General features: G+C 39.6%; 2 protein-coding genes across 16 annotated transcripts in view; one reads left to right on the top strand and one right to left on the bottom strand.

The window, feature by feature from the left end:
• dcun1d3 (defective in cullin neddylation 1 domain containing 3) overlaps window positions 1-7,553 on the bottom strand; it is a 28,589-nt gene extending 21,036 nt beyond the window's left edge. For 2 of the 3 annotated variants that reach the window (XM_069905514.1, XM_069905513.1), the window contains exon 1: window positions 7,151-7,553. The gene's annotated coding sequence lies outside the window, so the exon portion shown is untranslated. Of the gene's footprint in view, window positions 1-2,139; window positions 2,432-7,150 lie in introns of all 3 variants that reach the window. The other variant, XM_069905515.1, reaches the window with a different exon arrangement.
• A 3-nt stretch (window positions 7,554-7,556) lies between these two features.
• The window catches only part of lyrm1 (LYR motif containing 1), a 30,074-nt gene continuing 17,458 nt past the window's right edge, over window positions 7,557-20,172 (top strand). For 3 of the 13 annotated variants that reach the window (XR_011347176.1, XR_011347175.1, XM_069905527.1), the window contains exons 1-5: window positions 7,566-7,706; window positions 8,146-8,653; window positions 15,880-16,032; window positions 18,485-18,545; window positions 18,635-18,666. Coding sequence is in view for 11 of the 13 variants with exons in the window: in XM_069905527.1 (XP_069761628.1) it covers window positions 15,880-16,032; window positions 18,485-18,545; window positions 18,635-18,666 (246 nt within the window). In the remaining 2 variants the exon portion in view is untranslated. Of the gene's footprint in view, window positions 7,707-8,145; window positions 8,654-14,601; window positions 14,748-15,879; window positions 16,033-18,484; window positions 18,546-18,634; window positions 18,667-20,172 lie in introns of those variants that run through there. The other 10 variants (XM_069905520.1, XM_069905516.1, XM_069905525.1 and 7 more) reach the window with 8 other exon arrangements.

The following is a 20,172-nucleotide window of genomic DNA, read 5'->3' as shown; positions in this document are numbered from 1 at the left end:
AAGTCTATGCAGAATATGATGATGGCAGCTGTAGAAAACAGACATTTCTGATTGATGGGAAAAAAACAGGCTATTAGGCATTTCTCAGGAATGGAATCCTCATAAAACCATGTCTCTTGAAATTGGATTTCCAGAAGACATCAGCTAAAATGTTACACGAAAATGCTACTTCACTAATGACCATGGGATTATAATGCATTGGCATGAGAAATAGAAAACAGAATGAGAATGGGTCATTTTCAGATCGACAATCAGTAGCTAATGGATCCCACAATAATGCTGAGGCCTCAAAAAAGGAATCAAGACTCCTGCAACCAAATTTGCTAAATGATACCAAAATAATTGGGTTAACAAATTGCGAGTCAAAGGGTCTGCAAAGGAATAGAGGTTAAATAAGTGAGCAAGAATTGGGCAGAAAGAGTACAATGTGGGGAAAATAAGATATTATTTGGAAGGATGAAAAAAATATTTTTTTTATTCATATGGAATGAGACCACAAAACACTGTAGTGTGAAACATCTGGCTATATGGAGAACATCAAGACACTGCAAAGAAATATCGAGGTTAAACAAGCGACCAAGATGGCAATAGAATTGAGAAAATATGAAGTTATTGGTTTTATCAGAAAAATATAAAAAGCTTTTACAGTTAAAAATGGTGAGAAACTTAAAGGGTTGAAGGGGGAAATCTGCAACTGATGGCAAACATTACATTGTAAATTAACATTTAGGTTAAAATTATGCAATCATGAAAGCTAGTAGAATGAAATCAGAAAATTTTGGAAATATTCAGCACATGAGGTAACATGTTTGGAGAAAGAAATCAAATTTAATGCCTCAAATCTGTGCTACCTCACAGATTTCTTCCAGAATACTTCAAAATTCTAATTTATGGAGTATTTTGGTTCATGCAAATTTAGTCAGCATGGAAACAGTCTCCATCCACTATGTTGTGTGCATTAGGCACCTCCCCCCCCCCCCAGATTTGCACCTCTACAAATTCCACCATTCACCCAAAAGCTAGGGAAAGAAAACAGACCACCTGGAGGAAAATGCTGCATGAGCTACTGAAACTACGAGGCAACAGTTCCAATGGTTGTCACTCTGTTGAAAATAGTAATTGGCTTTTATTGAGGGAGACCCAAGTTCAAGATTTAGTCTAGGTATAGGCTCATCAAAGATTTAGAGCTTTGATGAGGCTATACCCAAAGCATCATATGTAGTTTTGGTATATGTAGCTAAACAATTATATACTTGGAGATAGCGCATCATTAATTAATTCTATAAAGATTGTCCAAAATGGAGAATGGATCTTTCTTGCAAGCATTTAGAAGTGACTTTATTGAAACAAATTTTTGAGGGTAATGTTGTTTCTTCTGGCTGAGGTGACTGGAAGGTATTTCAGGAAGTTTACATCAGTAGTTAGATCAGACAAGAAAAGTTCTTTACTCACGTGTGGTGAATCTTTGGAATTCTCCACCTTAGTGTGCTGTGGAAACTCAGTTATCAAGCATTTTTAAAATCAGAGATCAATTGAGTTAAGGGCAATGTAATTTGGCAAGAATATGGACAAAGTAATAGAGCACTGTTTATCAAAACTGAATGTTAAAACATAGGCACGAGTTTGCCTAGTTTTACCACTTAAGCTTATCTCATTATGCCCAATTCACACACCAGATTTAGTTCCAAAGTTAAATATTAAGATTGGCTCTCGATTTTAGTCTGAATCACATGTAAGCAAAAGAACAAAATTGCACATGGTATAACATTTAGCACAGAAAGAGACAATTCTACTGTCCACAAAAATGTCTATAGAAAAGCTATTTTCAACCATGCCCCTCCCCTGCAAATTTGTCCTTTCTTCAGCGACAGTATATGCCTTGTCGCATCTCATTTTTTCAAGCAGCATTACAACCAGTAATAGCAATGCAGCAATATTCTGTTCTGAACTATTCACTGGATTAGTATTTTGTAACACAAGTTTAAGGATTTATTATCCCATAGCATCTTGCAACTTAAACTTTGTATTTCCTTACCACACTCATCAGGTTGCCCTCACATTAGTGGGTTTCAATGAAAGGCAATTAGTTCATAACCAGTTTTGCAATTATTGACTTTCTTGAATTGATTATTTGCTTACTTTCTGTTCTGAGCACTCCTTGCACTTCTTTGATTAACAACTGCCACCTCAAGAAAACTCTTTGAGATCATCTTTTCATAGCTATCCACCATGTGGTTAGAATGCAGAAGTCATGTTTGCCCTGACAAGATCTCAGACCATGCCAGACAGCCCTTGAGCACTGGTATCTTCTCTCTCTTACAGAGTTGTTGGTCACAGGATTTGTGGGAGTCCCATTTCACAATGTTGTCCCTTGATCAACCAACTTGGATTTGGAAGTTCTGGTCTTTCAGGCAGATGCTTTTTTCTTGTCCTAGAAGGATATTGTTTGGTTATCTTAATGTCCATGTTGATTTTAATTTCAAGTTGTATCTGCTGCAGTTCCTTGTAGGTGGAAATAATATCAGTTCTAATATTTCTCTAGGTACCTGAAAGTTGCTCAAAACTCCACCAAACTGAGGACCTCCTTGGGGACACCACACATTAGGATGATTAATTTAGTGGTGATTTAGACTTTAATTAATCTAACCACTACTCAATCTGTAAGGGACTTTTTTTCCCCCAATCAAAATTTACTTTTTCAGTAATACCTCAAATTAGTAATGTTAATTACAAGTTTAAGGACCACGTGCAAAAATTTGCCGCTGTGGTTTCCTACAATAATAACTAAACTTTCATTCATATTCATCTGTGAATTACTGTGGAAAATGCTGAGGTTTAAAAAACATCTTACAAGTACAAATGTGTTCTTTAATTTTAATCACCTGCTAAATGTAATAGAAGACAAATCGTAAAATTATAAATATTTATAAATTCATTTTGCGCCATCTTGCAGTTATGGAAATCCTTTATTAATACATATTGCTTGGTCCTCTTCTTCTACAATATTTTAAATTATTATCCTTTTAATTTTCCCCACAACCCAATCCGAACGACTGGAAAATCTTTAACTGGATGAATGATTTCAACTTTAAAAGATGGAAGATCCTCATGAATAATACTTAACAGAGGCTTTGAATGATGCCCATAATGGTACTTTTGTATTGTATTCAACTGCTCTCAATGCAATGCCTTCATTTGAGACCTTTATTGTATGTGTGATCAGTACTCTTTATCACCCACAATGTTATTTAGAAATGCAAAATGAACAATTGCAATTTAGTTGTTCAACAACAGATAATGGTTGGCTACATGAGCAAAGATTTGCTTAAAAATTACAGAAGGAATAGTTTTAATGGAGTGAATAATTTTCTTATTTACAAACTAAGTTTCTGGTAGAAAATTTTAAAAAATCATGAAATGTATCTTTATTTAGAAACGTTTTTAAAAGCAAATATCTCCCCCCCCCCCCCCACCACCAAACATGGAATCATCATTTACAAGTCTTGAATACATCCAAAGTCTTTAGCTCAAACTATATCTTTGTTCCAACCTTTGTATTTTTCCTCTATTCTCCAGGATTAAGCAATGGTTATCATTATTACCGTTCAGCAGGTTAAACAATAGTGCAACAAAATTTACATTCAACTGCATTGATAAAAGAAAAAAATGTACACAGATGCAAAAATTTTAACTGAACATAAAGAAATAGATAATGTTGAGAAGGCATATCAATTTATTGTGACTTCCAGGAATGTCTGATCTCACTGCCTGGAGAACAAAGACACTCATTGTTTTGAATTTGTATTTCTTTTGTAACTTAATGTACCTCCATATTCCCAAATCAAGCGCAACACATTGCAAATTACATGTAGCTTTAAAATGACGCAGAGAAACATGATGTCTAGGAAAGAATGGTAATGATTTAAAGGAAAATTTTACAATGTTGGATGACTGAAGGCATGGCTTCCAGTGGCAGAGTTCACAAATTTATGGATGTACCACAGGGCTGAGGTAACAAACTACAAGATCAATGGCAGCTATAGTTAAAGTTAAAGTGAAATATCCTCGCAAGTCCACAAGCACAAAAATCGAAGAAAACAGAAGAACAGGTGCAAGAGGGAAAGCAAGCAAACATAATTCACCAATGCACCACTCTAATTAAAACTTCTCTTTGATTTGGTCCATGACTTTGCACTATCGGTTCTTTCTAACTGCAAGAAATGACTTTCATTTTGCAAGTTAAGATCCCACATTAGCTAGAAATTAAACCATTCAACAATTTCATTAATTAACCAACTATGGCAAGCACCTGCTGACCTACTGCTCAATTTTATTAATACTATTTAAGAAATTTCAATATCAAAAACACAAAACATTACTTACAATGAGATTGAAGTCTGATTTAGTCAAAATGGGATCATTTCTGGCCTCCTAATTGGCTTTTGAAATTTATGATTAAACAATGGTGTTGATACAAATGTAACATCTCTGTCCCAACTAAATTCCTTACTCATTAGATTGCAAGTAGTTTAACAATGTTCATTTACAACATACTTTCCACTACATCAGAGAGGCTGGGCACAGACTGGGAGATCGTTTTGTTGAGCTCCTCAGCTGTCTGCTGCAATTGTGGTGGATCTTCCAGTGGCCACCCATTTTAATTCCCCACCCCATTCCCTTGCTGATATGTCTGTCCTTGGTCTCATGCACTGCCAGATTGAGACCATCTGCAAATTGGAGGAACAACATCTCATCTTTCTGGGGATCATCCAACCCGATGGCATTAACATCGACTTCTCTGATTTACGTTTAAACCCCTCCCTCTCTTTTCCCATTGCCATTCCCCCAGTTCTGTCCCCTGCCCTTCTTCTTCTCCCCCATTGCCTTTCCCCCAGCTCTGCTTTTCTGTTTCCCTGTCTCCTTTCACAAAACCAAAATCAATTTTCACCTCTCCTCTATCATAGCAAATCAACACCTTTTGTTAGCCTGTACTCCTCGCCCTGCCAGTTTCAGTCTTTATTCTGAGAACTTTCCCATTCTTTGCTTATTCCTTGAAGGAAAAGGCTCGGAACGCCCGTAATATATCTTTACCTCCTCTGGAGGCTGCAAGTCGGAGTTCCTCCAACTATTGCAGCGTATGCAAACTTACGGGTTTCACTCTGTGCTATTTCTGAGCAAGCTTGAATTCCATATTTTCTCAAAATGCTTTATTTTGCATTAGTATTTCTATAATTTGATGCACCAATATTAGTTCCTGATCAAACAAATAATTTATTGTAAATTATATGCAGCATTAAGACACATTGACCAGTTTTTCAGCTGGAAACAAATGCTCATTTTGAATATGTTAAAAGCAGCAACTCTTTCCACTGTAGTGCCAGGCACAAGTTACAGCAAAGATCAGAAACATCAGAATAAAGCTTTTCTTCTCTAGCTCTTATCCTCAATTCACAGAATACACTTTGGGAAAGGGTTTTTTTTAAATGTCATGCTTAGATTCCTTCCAATTCAGTACTCCAGAAATGAATCGTCATTAATTTAGTTCTAACTATTTTTAAAAAATCAACAAGGCTAGTCTTGATAAGAAGATTTGAACAGATTTTTGAGAACAGAAACATTTTCTTATGTATTTATTGACAGCCCAGTCTTGAGTTCGCAAAACTGGGTCAGCACACGAGTATGATTCACTTCAATTTTGTTCATTCACTGAAATGATGTAGGAAGGAATCTATCTAAGTCAGTGATATTTGCATATATTCAAAGCCAAATCATTCCCCAAGTAGGAAGCAATATTCAAATAACTTTGAGACTTGAACTTAATTCACTAAAAAGGGAAATGCAGTAATCTAGCTCCCAACCAGTTGCACATGTTCAGCTAGTAAAATAGCACTTTAATCCTATTAATTATTGTCCAAAAAAAACATATAGATTTCACTGAAATCTAAACCTGTTGCAAAAATGAAATCATAGAAAATTTACAGAGTTGGGAGTTTTCACTATTACAAATATGCCACAGCATAAACCCGTTGGGCATTTGTTGTACAATACAACTACCAAGGCTCAAAAGGCACTGGCTTCAAAGGTATGGGCTTGCCCCAACATGTTTCCAATTGGACTTTCAGTGTCGTTCTGATAACACTCCGAACTCTATTATTAGTAGCATTGCTTTTCAAAAATTCACGGAAAAGACAGAAGAGGGGGACGTGTCCCAGAGACTGAATCAACACGTATCCCTCTCGGAATACCAGTAAAATTGAAAATCTGGTCATTATTGCATTGCAAATCTTGTTGAACACAAGTTAGCTGTCGCAACAGTGACAACATCTCGCAAACCAAGTGGGGCATACCAGTATCATGAAAATATTCAAAATCCAACTTTTTGTATGAGAGTAAATCATGAGGTGCAATTTCTACATGTGCAACTTGATTTGAACTTCTTTAAAACAATATTTTCTGAAACATAACAATACTTGTACATTAGCAATATTTTCTGAAACTAAACAATACTTGTACATTAGCAATTACGATATCTATATTATGATTAAGAGCATAATTATGAATAATCCCAGAAGCATGAAATTCTCAGCCGGACAGGTACAACCAGGTTTCACCAATACACCATTCAATATTAATTTCACTTTCCACGCCTGCATAACATGCAGCTCCTTTTTAAGAATAAAAATAAATGCATGCAACAAAAAAAACATTGTTTATACCTACAACAGATTAACATCATGAAAATTACTCTGCCATAAATCGTCAAGAAAGACTTCCTTAACAAAAGTCAGACCTGCAATCAGTACACTCTTCCTTTCTGGTTTCTCACCTGGAACTTTTCAAAATCTCCAAAAAACATGCAATTTATTCCTCTTTGGGAAAGCAAACGCACAATCTCTCTCACCTCCCCCCTCCAACGCCTCGACTTCTGGCAAAGCATTGGGTTTTCACTATCCAGCACAAACCAAATTTATATACCACCTCCTGAAGGAAAATTAGCCGGACAGGTATATTAAATAAAAGACGAACATCGGCTCGAATGCTCACAAAAGTTAAACTTCGACAGTCTTGAGATGAATGGCTGCAAACTGTCATCGATGCCACTTCATAATAATACAATCTGGACAAACAGGGGATCGGAAAATAAACTTACAACGATGTGGGCATAATCAAACCATCATCCTGTTTGGCAGAAGAGCGAACAAAGCACAGATGTTGTTGAGTGTGAACGGTGTTCAGTGCGGCCGGCGGAGGCTGTTGGCAGGCACTGGAACAACGACGGGCGTCCCTTCGTCCCACTTGAGTCGCCCCAGAGCGAGCAAAGCCAGCGGTAGGCCTTCTTACGACATCGCGGTCGATACACCCAATCCTTTCAGAGACATGCCTCTCAAACCGCCATGAGCAGCTGGGAAAAGTCCAATTTCGAGAAGTGTATGGATGAAAACCCCCAGCGTTCCGCAGATAATTTAAGGAGACAGAAACTTCCCCTCATCACTTCCTACTGCGCCGGGCACCAGCCTTTCCGCCTGCGCATTACCTCATCAAACCTTGCGGTCAGACAACAGTGACGTCATACGTCGACGGCGCTGGTCCTGAGGGAAGGAAAGTGAAACCGGACGATCCCCTCCGCCCCGCCCCCCCCGGATCGGGCTCCATCTACGCTTGCGCGGTTCCGCCCCCTCCCGGGCGCGCACGCGCAAGAGTGGAAGGTGAGTGCGAGCGGCGTCCCTCCACCGGGGCTTTATTTTTCTCTCTCTGCCCGCGGAGAGGTCGCGCGTTTGGTATCATTCACCGCCCGTGGGGAGGGAGGAAGAAGCTGGAGTTGAGGTCGTCGTCGCGGGGGGATTCTCCGTCGCGTGGCGCGTCGGTGGGGGGGGGGTGCTGGCGCATGCGCGGCGCTCGAGCCCCAACGGTGGGGCGGAGCGGGTGTCAATCGCTCCCTCCCTCCCTCCCTCCGTTTAACGTGGGAGCTCGTCGGCCTCTGTTGGAAATGGTCCCCTCGTGAAGCCCTCAGTAACTATGCAAAACGTGCATTATTTTGGAGGGTCCCCTCTAATGAGAAGGGGCGGCTCCACCTGGTCTTTAAACCATCGATGTGATCTCTGGTAGGGTGGTTTAATTATTTTTCAATGATTTATTTTCAAACAGATTGACACCTGTTTCTGGTACTCTCAGCATCACAATGTTCCTGAATGAGGCCCAACTACAGCTCCAGCAACTTGTGATGTCAGGCAGAAGTTGCAGATGAACACCAGCTAGAGTCAGCAAGAACACTTGGAAGTCTCCTTGATCTTTCACATACTGCAGGAAGAGGGTATTGCTCTCCTGACTGCCATCTCAAGTTAGCCGAGACTGAAGAGGAAAGTAAAAGATCGCTCAGTTTGCAGAGGAACCTCCGATAAATATATTGGCGAACGCTTTGAGTGGCCGACACATGGTGAAGGCCCCTGTTCCCTGCAGCTGTTTTATTTCCGGGGCTGATCAGCTTCCCTTCGATGTTGAGCCCTGTCCTAACAAAGTTTGATCGGTAGGAGGAAGAGGGAAATAATTACAGACTGATTTTGTATCCGCGTCCATTAACGAAAAGTCTGCAGACTCCCTGGTTGAAGTTTTTTTTTTAAAAAAAAGCACACACAACGCTGGAGAAACTCAGCAGGTCAGTGTACTTTATGCAGCAAAGATAGAGCTACATTACCGACGTTTCGAGCTTGAGCCCTTCATCAAGGTGTGGATAACCGTCAGCTGCCGCCTCAATAAGATAAAGGTGGGGGGTGGTCACAGGCAAGGGAAGAAGGGAGGGTGGGCACAGCAGACAGCAAGGGGAGGAGGGATGGCTAGATGAATAGAGAGTGGAGAGCTGAGGGAAAAGAGTGGAGGTTGGCAGAAACTGGAGGTCGATGTTAATGGCATCTGGCTGGAGAGTGCCCAGATGCAAAATCACGTGTGGTTCCTCCAATTGGTCTTGGCGGGATAATACCTGAGGCCACGGACAGGCATATGAGAAGGATAGTGGGACGCAAAACTGAAATGGTTGACCTGTTACTAGCGCATGAGCGAAGGTCCTCAGCGAAGTGATCTCCCAGTCTGTGCCCAGTCTCTCTGATGTAGAGAAGGCTGCAAAGGGAGCACCAGATGCAGTAAATCAATCTGCCTGGACTGTGGTGAGGTGGGAGGTGTAGGCACGTGTGGCACCTCATATGGCCACAGGGGAAGGTGCCAGAAGGGGAATTGATGGGGAAGGATGTTCATGAGGGAGTCGCAGAGGGAGCGGTTCCAACGGAGGTGGAGAGGGGAAGATGTGTCTGGTGGTGGCATCCTGCTGTGCCAGAAATTCTGGAGGATAATGTGTTGGATATGGAGGCTGGTGGGGGTGGTAGGAAAGTAGAAGGGTTTGTTGCATCTAGGGGCAGAGGGAGCCAGGGCAGTTAAATCAGTACAGAATCCACCTCTGGCCCACTGTATCCATGCCTTCTCTGTTTAAATGTTGTATATGCCAATAACCCTCTTGGGGGAAAAAAATGCTTTTTAGGCCCCTTTAGAATCTTTCCACTCTTAAACCTATGCCCTCTAACATTTGACTCATCTACCCTGGTAAAAAGGCTGTGATCATGTATCTGTCTAAATATAATTTAAACATAATTTTTTGTGCCCTTCCCACTTTGCATGATTGTGTTTATGCCTTCATATTTTTATGAATTTCTTTAAGGTCACCCTGCAGCCTTGTATGCTCCAGAGAATAAAGCCCCAGCCTACATGTTCTCTCACATTTTACTTAAGTCTTGCACTCTTAGTAGCATTGTCAATCTTTTCTACACTCTTTCGAGCTTATTGACATCTTCCAATGTCAAAATGACCAGAACTACCCACCGTACTTCAGATTCACATTTCAGATTTATTGTGAGAGTGCAAACGTGACCACACATACGACCCTGTGATTCTTTTTCTTGTGGGTGAGGCAGAATGATCATTTATTGGTAGTGCAAAAAGAAGCTGGACTCGATGTACACACAAACAAAGAAAGAAATGTAAACAGACTGTTTAATACAGAGAGGGGAAAAAATCAATGAGTCCCTGATCGAGTTTGTTGTTGAGGAGTCTGATGGTGGAGGGGGACCAGCTGTTCATGAACCTGGTGGTTTGTGTCTTGTGGCGCTTGTACCTCTTTCCTGATGGTAGCAGCGAGAATGGAGTTGGTGTTGGGTGATGTGGATCCTTTCATGATGGTGACTGCTCTTCGACTGCAGCATTCTCTGTAGCTGTTTTCAATGATGGGGAGAGTTTTGTCTGTGATGTGCTGAGCTGTGTCCACTATTTTTTGCAGGGCTTTTCACTCAGGAATATTGGTATCGTCATACTAGAGTGGTTCTCACCAGCATCTAGTAAAGTTGTAACATGACATCCCAATTCTAGTCCTCAATGAAATATCAATATTGATGTACTTGGTATGGTCTCTATATCAGTGAACCCAAATGCAGATTTTTCCAATTTTAATTTCTTTTCTTTCTCTTCCCCCCCCCCCCCACCCACCAAAGCCCTATATTGTTCTATTGTTTCAATCTCTTTTTTTCAAATCATTTTGAAGCCTGAGATGTACTTTGGATTCTATATGGTTTTTTTTCTCTATTATTTCTTCCCCACACTCCCCCCAATGAAAGATCTGATTTTATTCCTCCACCTCTTCCACTTTCTGTCCAATACCCTATCACCTCGGTGCCTCCCCAGCTTCTTTTCACCTAAAAAGTAATAACACCCTGTCTTTACTTTAGTTTTGATAGCTTCCAACCTAAAATGTTGAAGGAATGTAGGAGTACACCCAAAGGGTGTGGGGGGGTGGGGGGCGGGGTGCAATGGGAAACAAGCAAATATTCTGGGGTCTGGATGTATTGGAGAGCTGTGCCAGGATCTTGGGATATTTTAGAACGGGTCCCAGGGTCTGGGAGTGAATCCTTGTTTCATTCAATTGGATAAAAGTCAGATTTTAAGATATTGATTGTTTTTTGTATAATGCAGTATTCATTAAAAAATTGTTTTGCAGGAAATGTCTTAAGAAATGGGAAAATGTTGCCATAATTATTAAGAGACTGAAATCGGGAGTTTTAAGAAACCTAAAGGAAGATGAAGAAGGGAACCAAGATAACTGATGCCTTTCGTCGTCATCATTTGAATGTCATATAGTAGCAGAGGTAGTGTGGGTAGTTTTTAGCTGATCAACAGTTAAGGATGGTGATGAGAGTATTTTAGGATGAAACCTAAAATTTAAATCTGCAAGATGTGGTGTTCCTGCCTGTCCTGTCAACTAAACTTTCTTACTTTAACTATATTTGCCTCAATTATCTAATTGCTCACTCTACTTCTTTAGATTCCACTCCCATGTCGTACTACTTTAACCCTTTCGAACAGCACTAGCAAATTTCCCTGCTCCTTTGACATTATGATGTTGAAAACAAGATTGTTGTTCTGGCACCACCCCACCAGATTCCTAATCTCCTTCCTGTATTCTGATCCATTTCCAGTTATATGGCCAACAACAGTGATATCAGCAAATGTATAGATTGTGTTGGAGCCAATCTCTGGGGTCTTGAATGTACAGGGAAAAGAGAAAGGAACTAAGGATGCGGCCTTGGGGAGCCCCTGTTTTGAGGGTCAGTGAGGAGGAGATGATATTGTTGAACTGCCCTGATAGGAGTTTGCTGATGAGGAAATCGATCCAATTACAGAGGATCACAGATCCCTTCATTTGGTCATGTTTTGCTGGAATGGAGGTGTTGAAGTCAATGCATAACCGCCTGATGTAGGTGTTATTGTGATCTAATGCAGAATTGAGGGCAAGTGAGAAGGTGTCTGGTGTTGACATGTTGTGACAATAGGTGAATTGAAGTGACTCCAGGTCCTTTCTGAGGAGGTGTTGATGTACTCCATAACTAACCTCTCAAAGCACTTCATCACAGTAGATGTCAGTACCACCAGCAGATAATTATTGAAACAGGTTATGTTGCTGTTCTTGGGCACTTCTATATTGGATGTCATTTTGAAGCAGGTGAGAATCTTAGACAGTTGTAGCAGAAGGTTGAAAATGTCTACAAAAATATCTGGTCCAAGAACATGAACCTCCTCATCTATACATTCATCTGTCCTATCCTCCAACTTCTACTTTTACTAGTTTGTGCCACTGGGAGTAATTGGAGGTTACATGCCACAAAGTCTTGCCTTATAACCCCCTGCCTAACTTTATATATCACTCTGCAGAACTTTGTCCCTTTTACTGTGTTTGCCATTGGAATCAAAGTGTGGAATGACTTCTGGGTGCTCAGCCTTCCCCATGAGAATGTCTGCAACCATTCCGAGGTTGATCCTGGTATCTGGAAGGCAAAGTGGCATCCTAGGATTTTGTTTGTAGCCACAGAATCTCTTATTTGAGCTAAATATTGATTCTCCTGTCACTAGAGCTCTCCTAGTCTCTGGCCTCCAGTGCTCTGCATATTTATGGTACTCTCAGCATCACAATGTTCCTGAATGAGTCCAATTACAGCTCCAGCAACTTATTATTGTCAGGCAGAAGTTGCAGATGAACACACCTCCCACAAGCTAGAGTCAGCAAGAACACTGGAAGTTTCCTTGATCTTTCACATACTGTAGGAAGAACGTATTGTTCTGACTGCCATCTCAAATTAGCCAAGACTTAAGAGGAAAGTAAAAGAGCTTGCCTTACTGCTGCCCAGCTTCCTCACTGAAACCTCAAGCCAAAGCCTCTCCAATTCCACTTCACAAAGCTGCTCCAAAATGCTCACCACTACTCAAAACCAATTACTGGAGCCCTGTAGGTTTTGAGACACTGTATCATCATCCAGATACTTTAAATAATGAGTTTCTGCCTTTTCTGCAGTTTCAGGCAGTAAATTGCAGATTCCCATTGCCTTCTAGGAGAATAGATTTTTCCTGTGCTCCCTCCTTCGAGCAACCATTCCTTGGGTTTGTTTCCTACGGAGATATTTTCTCTGATGTCTATAGTATGCTGTTTCTAGGAGTACAGATTTCTGTATTTAAATGGTTTGTTCAACTGCTGCAGATATGAATGACAATTTATTATACTTAAATATATTTCATCTACAACTTTCGTTGCATCTTTAAATCTTTACAAAAGTCCAGATCATAGAATGTTTTAAGATTCTTCAGAAGGTGGTACAATGATTCCAGCAACGTGGGTTTAATCTCGACCTCTGATATTGTCTAAGTGGAGTTTGCATGTTTTTCTTGTAATGGCTTGAGTTTCTTCCAGGTGCTACAGTTTCTTGATGCATCACAAAGATATGTTGATTGATGGTTTAATCACTAAATAGCCCTAGATCTTGCATCGTTTATGAATATAAGCTGAATCAGGCCATTTAAACCTGTGTCGCCTAAATACACAAAAATTAACTTGTAGCCCTGTCCATTTTGGAAGGTGGAAGGAAACCAGAGCATCCGGAGGAAATTCACGTAGACTTGGAGAGAACGTACAAACTCTTTACATATAGCGCCAGATTCAAATCCAGGTGACTGGCACTGTAATGGCATCATGTTAAACTGCTACGCTAACCACACTGACAATATGTGAGGAGAATAAATGAGATGGGTGTTGAATTAATGCAAGGGCAGCATGATTAGCGTAACAATTAGTGCAACGCCTCGGCAGCACCGGCAACCTGGGTTCAAATCCGGCACTGAATCCCCGTGTCTGCGTGGGTTTCCTCTGGTTGTTCACGTTTCCTCTCACTGTTCAAAATGTACCATGAATGGAGGTCACAATGTAACACAGATATTTTTTGATGCATAACAAAGATATGCCAATTGATAGGTTAATCACGAAATAACCCTTAGATCTGCTACAATTTATGAATGTAAGCCAATTCTGGCCATTTCAACCCATGTCACCCAATTACACCCAAATTAACTTGCAACCCCGTACATTTTGGAGGGTGGAATGAAACCGGAAGAAAACCATGCAGACATGGGAGGACATGCAAACTCCTTACAGACAGCACTGGATTGTCAAGTTCAAGTTTATTGCCACATTATATCAGGTACAGTAAAAAGAGATCTTCTCGAGGCAGTGTAACGTCATCTTTAATATTCATACTGCCGTACAAAGTAGAAGAGCAGGAACACAATTAAGAGTCTAGAATTACAATGGAAAAAAATTAGTTTGTAAATAGTAAAGCCAGGATGAGGGGCACTGTGGGGTTTTTTGAGGTGGCCATTGCTGCTTCTTTGCTCCCTCTTCAATGCAGGCACTTGGATATTCATATTTGTATGTAGCAGTTAATCAAGATGGATATTTACATTTTCTGTGTAGATTTTATTTTGATAGTGACATTTTCAATTGAATCATCTGCTAGGTGGAGAACTGATTTAATTTGCATGGATTGTTTGTTCCTGTGAGCACTAAGCAAATATTCTGGGGTCTGGATGTATTGGAGAGCTGTGCCAGGATCTTGGGATATTTTAGAACGGGTCCCAGGGTCTGGGAGTGAATCCTTGTTTCATTCAATTGGATAAAAGTCAGATTTTAAGGTATTGATTGTTTTTTGTATAATGCAGTATTCATTAAAAAATTGTTTTGCAGGAAATGTCTTAAGAAATGGGAAAATGTTGCCATAATTATTAAGAGACTGAAATCAGGAGTTTTAAGAAACCTAAAGGAAGATGAAGAAGGGAACCAAGATAACTGATGCCTTTCGTCGTCATCATTTGAATGTCATATAGTAGCAGAGGTAGTGTGGGTAGTTTTTAGCTGATCAACAGTTAAGGATGGTGATGAGAGTATTTTATGAAGGGTTTCTGCTGCCCAGTTGGAATTGGAAATTAATGATAGAGTCAACATTGAACAAGGCCACTGGAATAGTTTTGGCAGTGAACAGATCATTTGTTATGAGAATTGGGTGTTACCAACATATTTCCAGAAATCATTAGGTTTGGAGGTTGGGGAGCTGTGCATTCCGTAGAAGACCAATACATGCATGCCTTAACTTACAAAAAGGATGTTTTTATTAAAATAAAAGTAATTAAGCTAAGTTTTATAAATTGAAATGTTGGTCCCTCCCCAAAACCATATGCAGAAAGTTAAATATGCTTGTTAGATTGTCCTGGAGTGTACTGTAATTTGTATTGTTAGATGATTGATTGACATAGTAATGAGTCATGGCTCCTATAACCATTGACGGAGCAGAAACAGGCCATGTTGGCCTTTCGAGTCCACACCAGTTCACTGATTTTGTGCGCCCTCTTCAAGCATTGGTGATTTTAAGTGTAGTGTATCTTTGAGAATTTTAACATCTATCCATAGGTACTCTGTACTTTGGATGTGAAATCTCATATTAAAATCTACTCTGTCTGTCTTTATGCATCATTTGAAATAAGTAATAGTGATCCCTCTAGTGTGTTCGCTGTTCAGACTACAGTTGATCCTTGATCTCAACACTTTCCCACCCACCTCACATATTCTATGGTTCCCTCAGTTAAAAGTTGTAGTTCTTAGTTTTGTGCAGACTTGATAATTGAGCATCCACCTCTCTGGGATAGGGAATTGCTAGAATTTATGATTCCCAATATAAATGAAATTTCTCCTCATCTTGGCTTAAATAATCTTTCTTCTGCAACTACCATTTTAGCTAGTCAATCTTACCAGCAGTTGTCATGACAAGCCACCTCAGGATTTTACACATTTTAATGAGATTATGCATTTTAAATATAATAAGTTCATTTTTTCCAACCAAGTATTAATTTGGTGGACCCCTTCTGCATTACTTCAAAGACAAGCCATGTATGATTTCTGCAGGCCTCTTTCCAGCCCTTGAAATAACACACCATAATCTATTAAAATTATTCTTTTCTTTTCTTCATCAGATGACAGCAGCATCCAGAAATGAAGTGCTTGGTCTTTATCGAAGAATATTCAGAATAGCAAGAACATGGCAGTCACTCTTCAGAGATGATACTTTGAAAGAAAAACAATACATCATCAACGAGGCTAAAACATTATTCAGAAAAAATAAAAATGCAAGTTAAATTAACTTTTTTCATATTTAATGGTTTATATGCTGAAAATGTGTTGTATAGGTTGTCGTGTAGGTTGTCGTGTAGGTTGTCGTGTAGGTTGTCGTGTAGGTTGTCGTGTAGGTTGTCGTGTAGGTTGTCGTGTAGGTTGCCGTGTAGGTTGCCGTGTAGGTTGCCGTGTAGGTTGCCGTGTAGGTTGCCGTGTAGGTTGCCGTGTAGGTTGCCGTGTAGGTTGCCGTGTAGGTTGCCGTGTAGGTTGCCGTGTAGGTTGCCGTGTAGGTTGCCGTGTAGGTTGCCGTGTAGGTTGCCGTGTAGGTTGCCGTGTAGGTTGCCGTGTAGGTTGCCGTGTAGGTTGCCGTGTAGGTTGCCGTGTAGGTTGCCGTGTAGGTTGCCGTGTAGGTTGCCGTGTAGGTTGCCGTGTAGGTTGCCGTGTAGGTTGCCGTGTAGGTTGTTGTATAAATGTGTTGTTTAGATGTATTTGAATAGGCCTTTTTGATGGTAGAGAAGGTGGAGAGAGAAATGTGTTTTAATTGGATAAATTCAATCCTGTTTTAAACCAACAGCAATTAAAGGTTTTAGCCATCACTTAAGTAAGTCATGAGCATAAACTGTTACTTTTGTCTGTAATTTTACTTTTTGTCAATATAAATTTTAAAATTATTCGATTGATAGCTCAAGATCTGAGCTAACTGGTTTACCCCAATAATTGTAAAAATATTACATAAAAAATTACCTTGGACTTTTTTTGTGTACATCTTCACATATTGATGTCATGGTAGAAATAAAAGTAATACTGTATTGGGTAGCGTGAAAATGGAGGTACTAAATGAGGTAGTCGTTAAAGGAGAAATTTCATCCATTCTGAATGAGGTGTACTCTTAGAAACAGAAAAAAGTAAGAGGAGATGGAGTCACTGGCCATAGTCTTCTAATTCCTCTTGGATATGCCAGTGATACTAGAGGGATTTGAGATTGCAAATCTGACTTTTAAAACAGGAAGGATGGAGGTTGCAATGTTAGCTTGCCATCAGTAGCAGGAATAGGGACCCAGTACAAAACTAATGTTTATTAAAATGTAGATTTTTTAATGTAAGTCATTATGGATACATAATAAGCCAGAAGATTTTAAAATAAAGTCTGGAACGGTCCTTTGGCCCAACTTGTCCATTCTAATCAAGATGCCATTCTGGACTATTCCCATTTTGGTCCATGCCATTGGGTGGCATGGTTGGCGTAGTGCTTAGTGCAATGCCCTTACAGCATTGGCATTTGGGACTGGGATTCTAATCCCGTGTTATCTGTATGGTTTGTACGTTCTCCGGTGTCTGTGGGTTTTCCCTGGGGGGTTCCAGTATCCTCCCACAGTTTGAAACGACTACGGGATGTAGGTTAATTGGGTGTAAATTGGCCAGCATGGACGAGTGGGCTGAAATGGCCTGTAACCATGCTGGATGTCTAAATTAAAATAATGCCTTCCAATCCAAATGCCTTTGAACACAATTGTACCTGCTTCTACACCTTCCCATAGCTGCTCATTCCAGAATATGAACTACCATATTGATGGCATTCAATATGGATCCACAAGGTGGGTTGCTCTGGAAGGTTAGATAAAATCAAAAGAGAGATTGCAGAATGGCAAGAAAATTGGCTTCATGGAAGAAAACAGAGGGTGATGACAGAAGGTAGTTTTTTTTTATTTGGACTGGAGGCCTAAGACGAGTGGTGTGTCACAATGTTTGGTGGTGAGACCATTGCTGTTTGTCATCTAAATCATTGATATAGATGACAATGTACATGCCCTTATTTGCAAGTTTGCAGAAGCCACTAAAGTTGCTGGTATTGTAGATAGTGAAGATGGTGCTCAAAACTGTAGCAGGGTCTTGATCAGGTGGGCAGAGTAATGGGTGAAGGAATTTAATATAGAGGAATGTGTGGTGTTGAATTTTTTGGAATTCTAATGTATCGATCTGGATAGTGTAGAGCAAAAGGATCTAGGAGTACAAGTATGTAGCACCTTAGAAATGGAGTTGTATCATAGTCAAAAAGGCTTTCAGTCCTTCATCGGTCAGAGTATTGAGTACAGAAGTTGGGTTACATTGGAATTGTATAAGACATTGGTGAGGCCCCATTTGGAATATTGTGTTCAATTTTGTCCACTATGCTGCAGGAAAGATGTTGTCAAGCTGGAGAGAATAGACAATTTAAGAGGATGTGCCCGGGCCCTGTGAGGAGGGGTTCGGGGGTGTGGGCAGAAGGTAGGGAGGGTGAAGGTGAAAGTTCCCACTTTTGATCTTTTGCACAAATATTTATACATTACAAACTTGAGGATCAAAAATATCTCTCATTCTTGTAAGTTATGGTCAAAAATATTCCAAAGTTTGAAGTGAGCTTATGACAATTTAAAATATGTAGATTGATGGTAGCATGTAATAACCTTTTTTTTTGTTATCTATTAGTTAACAGATGAAGAAGCAATTAAAAACTGCATAATGGAATGTAACACAAGAATAGAGATGGGTAAGAAGAATCATTTGTTCATTAATTTTTAAAACTCTTAAGTTCTTATAAACAGTGGCATTTAACATTAATCTTTGATTGTTTCACAGGACTACATTATAGAATTCCTTATCCAAGACCTGTAAGTTACCATCTTTACATTATAAACATAAACTAAAGTTAATTTGTTCAATTTCCATTCATCTCAACTCCACTGATGCTAAACTGAGCATTCTCAAATTTAATTGCACAACAGTACCTTCACTTGGCAAGGCTCCATTTTCTGGAATTCCCATTTTAAATTGTTGTACCTCTTTTTTTGGTTTTAATAAGTTAATTTGGATGTAATTGGGTGGCATGGGTTTAAAAGGCCAGAATCAGCTTCTACCGTGCTGTAAATAAATAAATGCTTTTATTTGGTCAACTCTTGTTGCGTGACTCAATATTTGATAAAGAATAGCTCACATAGGTGTTGTTGGCTATACTAAAGTCACTGTGTGAATGGACATGATGTTAAATTGCCAGATGCCACTTTGTAAGTAATCCAGGCAATTGAGCAACTTAAATATTTTAATTAAGAATATTCTATATTTGCAGTGGCATGAGAAGTGCTGGAATTTTTTAATTATATTAAAGAATAATAATGTCTAGAAAGTTCTTTTCAGTTGCATAATTGATTTGCATGAACTGACGGGCAATGAAACCATTAACAATCCTTTTGCATAGCTGGAAATTCCTGATGTGACTCACCTTACATGCCTGGTGGAATTTTCAAGTCTGCCAATGGTCAGACCCATGCTCCAATGTAAATTACAATTAAAACTACAACTCCATTTGCAATGTATTTGGCTGGCACTTGTTGGTATATGGTGACAGCAACATTCCCAGCTAGAATGAATTTTGATTAACTCCTTGTGGAGTGGTTTAGTTAAGGGATTAAGAGGCGGAGAGGTCAGGGAGGTAGGGTAACCGATGGAGGATGATTTGGCAAAGATAAAAAGAGAGATTTAGGCCAAGGAAGACTGTTTGGCCATTAATGTAGGTTTTTGTAACTCTATGTAGTTAGTGTGTCTAGATGTCTGCATCCATTTGTCGATGTTGTTGATTCATCTGTCAAGCAGACCTTCTCTCCAATGACCTTGCTTAGGACCATATTGTAACTGATGCGCAATGGTTGTCCCACTTTAAAATGATTTATGTGATTCTTCGGTGTGAACAGAAATGTTGACATTAACCCTGAGGGACTGCTTAAGTTGCAGTAATTGGGAGTGATTTTGTTTCCATTTTCAATCCAGAGGGGGTACTCAATGTGTGAAAATTTGGATTGATTTTACACACTTCGTGTGTATCTGCTGTTTTCTGAAGTAATAATTCTCTTTTACTGATATTTGCAGGCGAGGTATTTGCAGGTTTTATTTGGAGATGTGGAGTTTTGCTCATTAGTTTTGTTTGGGATATTTGGTTTATTTTTAAAAAAACACTTTAAAGAGACTCTCTGGGTTATTAGTTGATTTAATTATTTTGTTTGCAGTGTAAATAGATGTTTTTGATCTTTTCAAGTCAATAGACACTCTGATATATATTTAAAAGTTACTTCTAGTATCTTCCTATTAATTTGTCTTGGCCAACCTTTATAATAGTATGGGTA

This window comes from Narcine bancroftii, chromosome 12, assembly GCF_036971445.1.
Source record: "Narcine bancroftii isolate sNarBan1 chromosome 12, sNarBan1.hap1, whole genome shotgun sequence".
NCBI classification, from domain to species: Eukaryota; Metazoa; Chordata; class Chondrichthyes; order Torpediniformes; family Narcinidae; genus Narcine; species Narcine bancroftii.
Note: the sequence above shows the minus strand (reverse complement) of the source record. Positions and strands in the feature narration are given on the sequence as shown.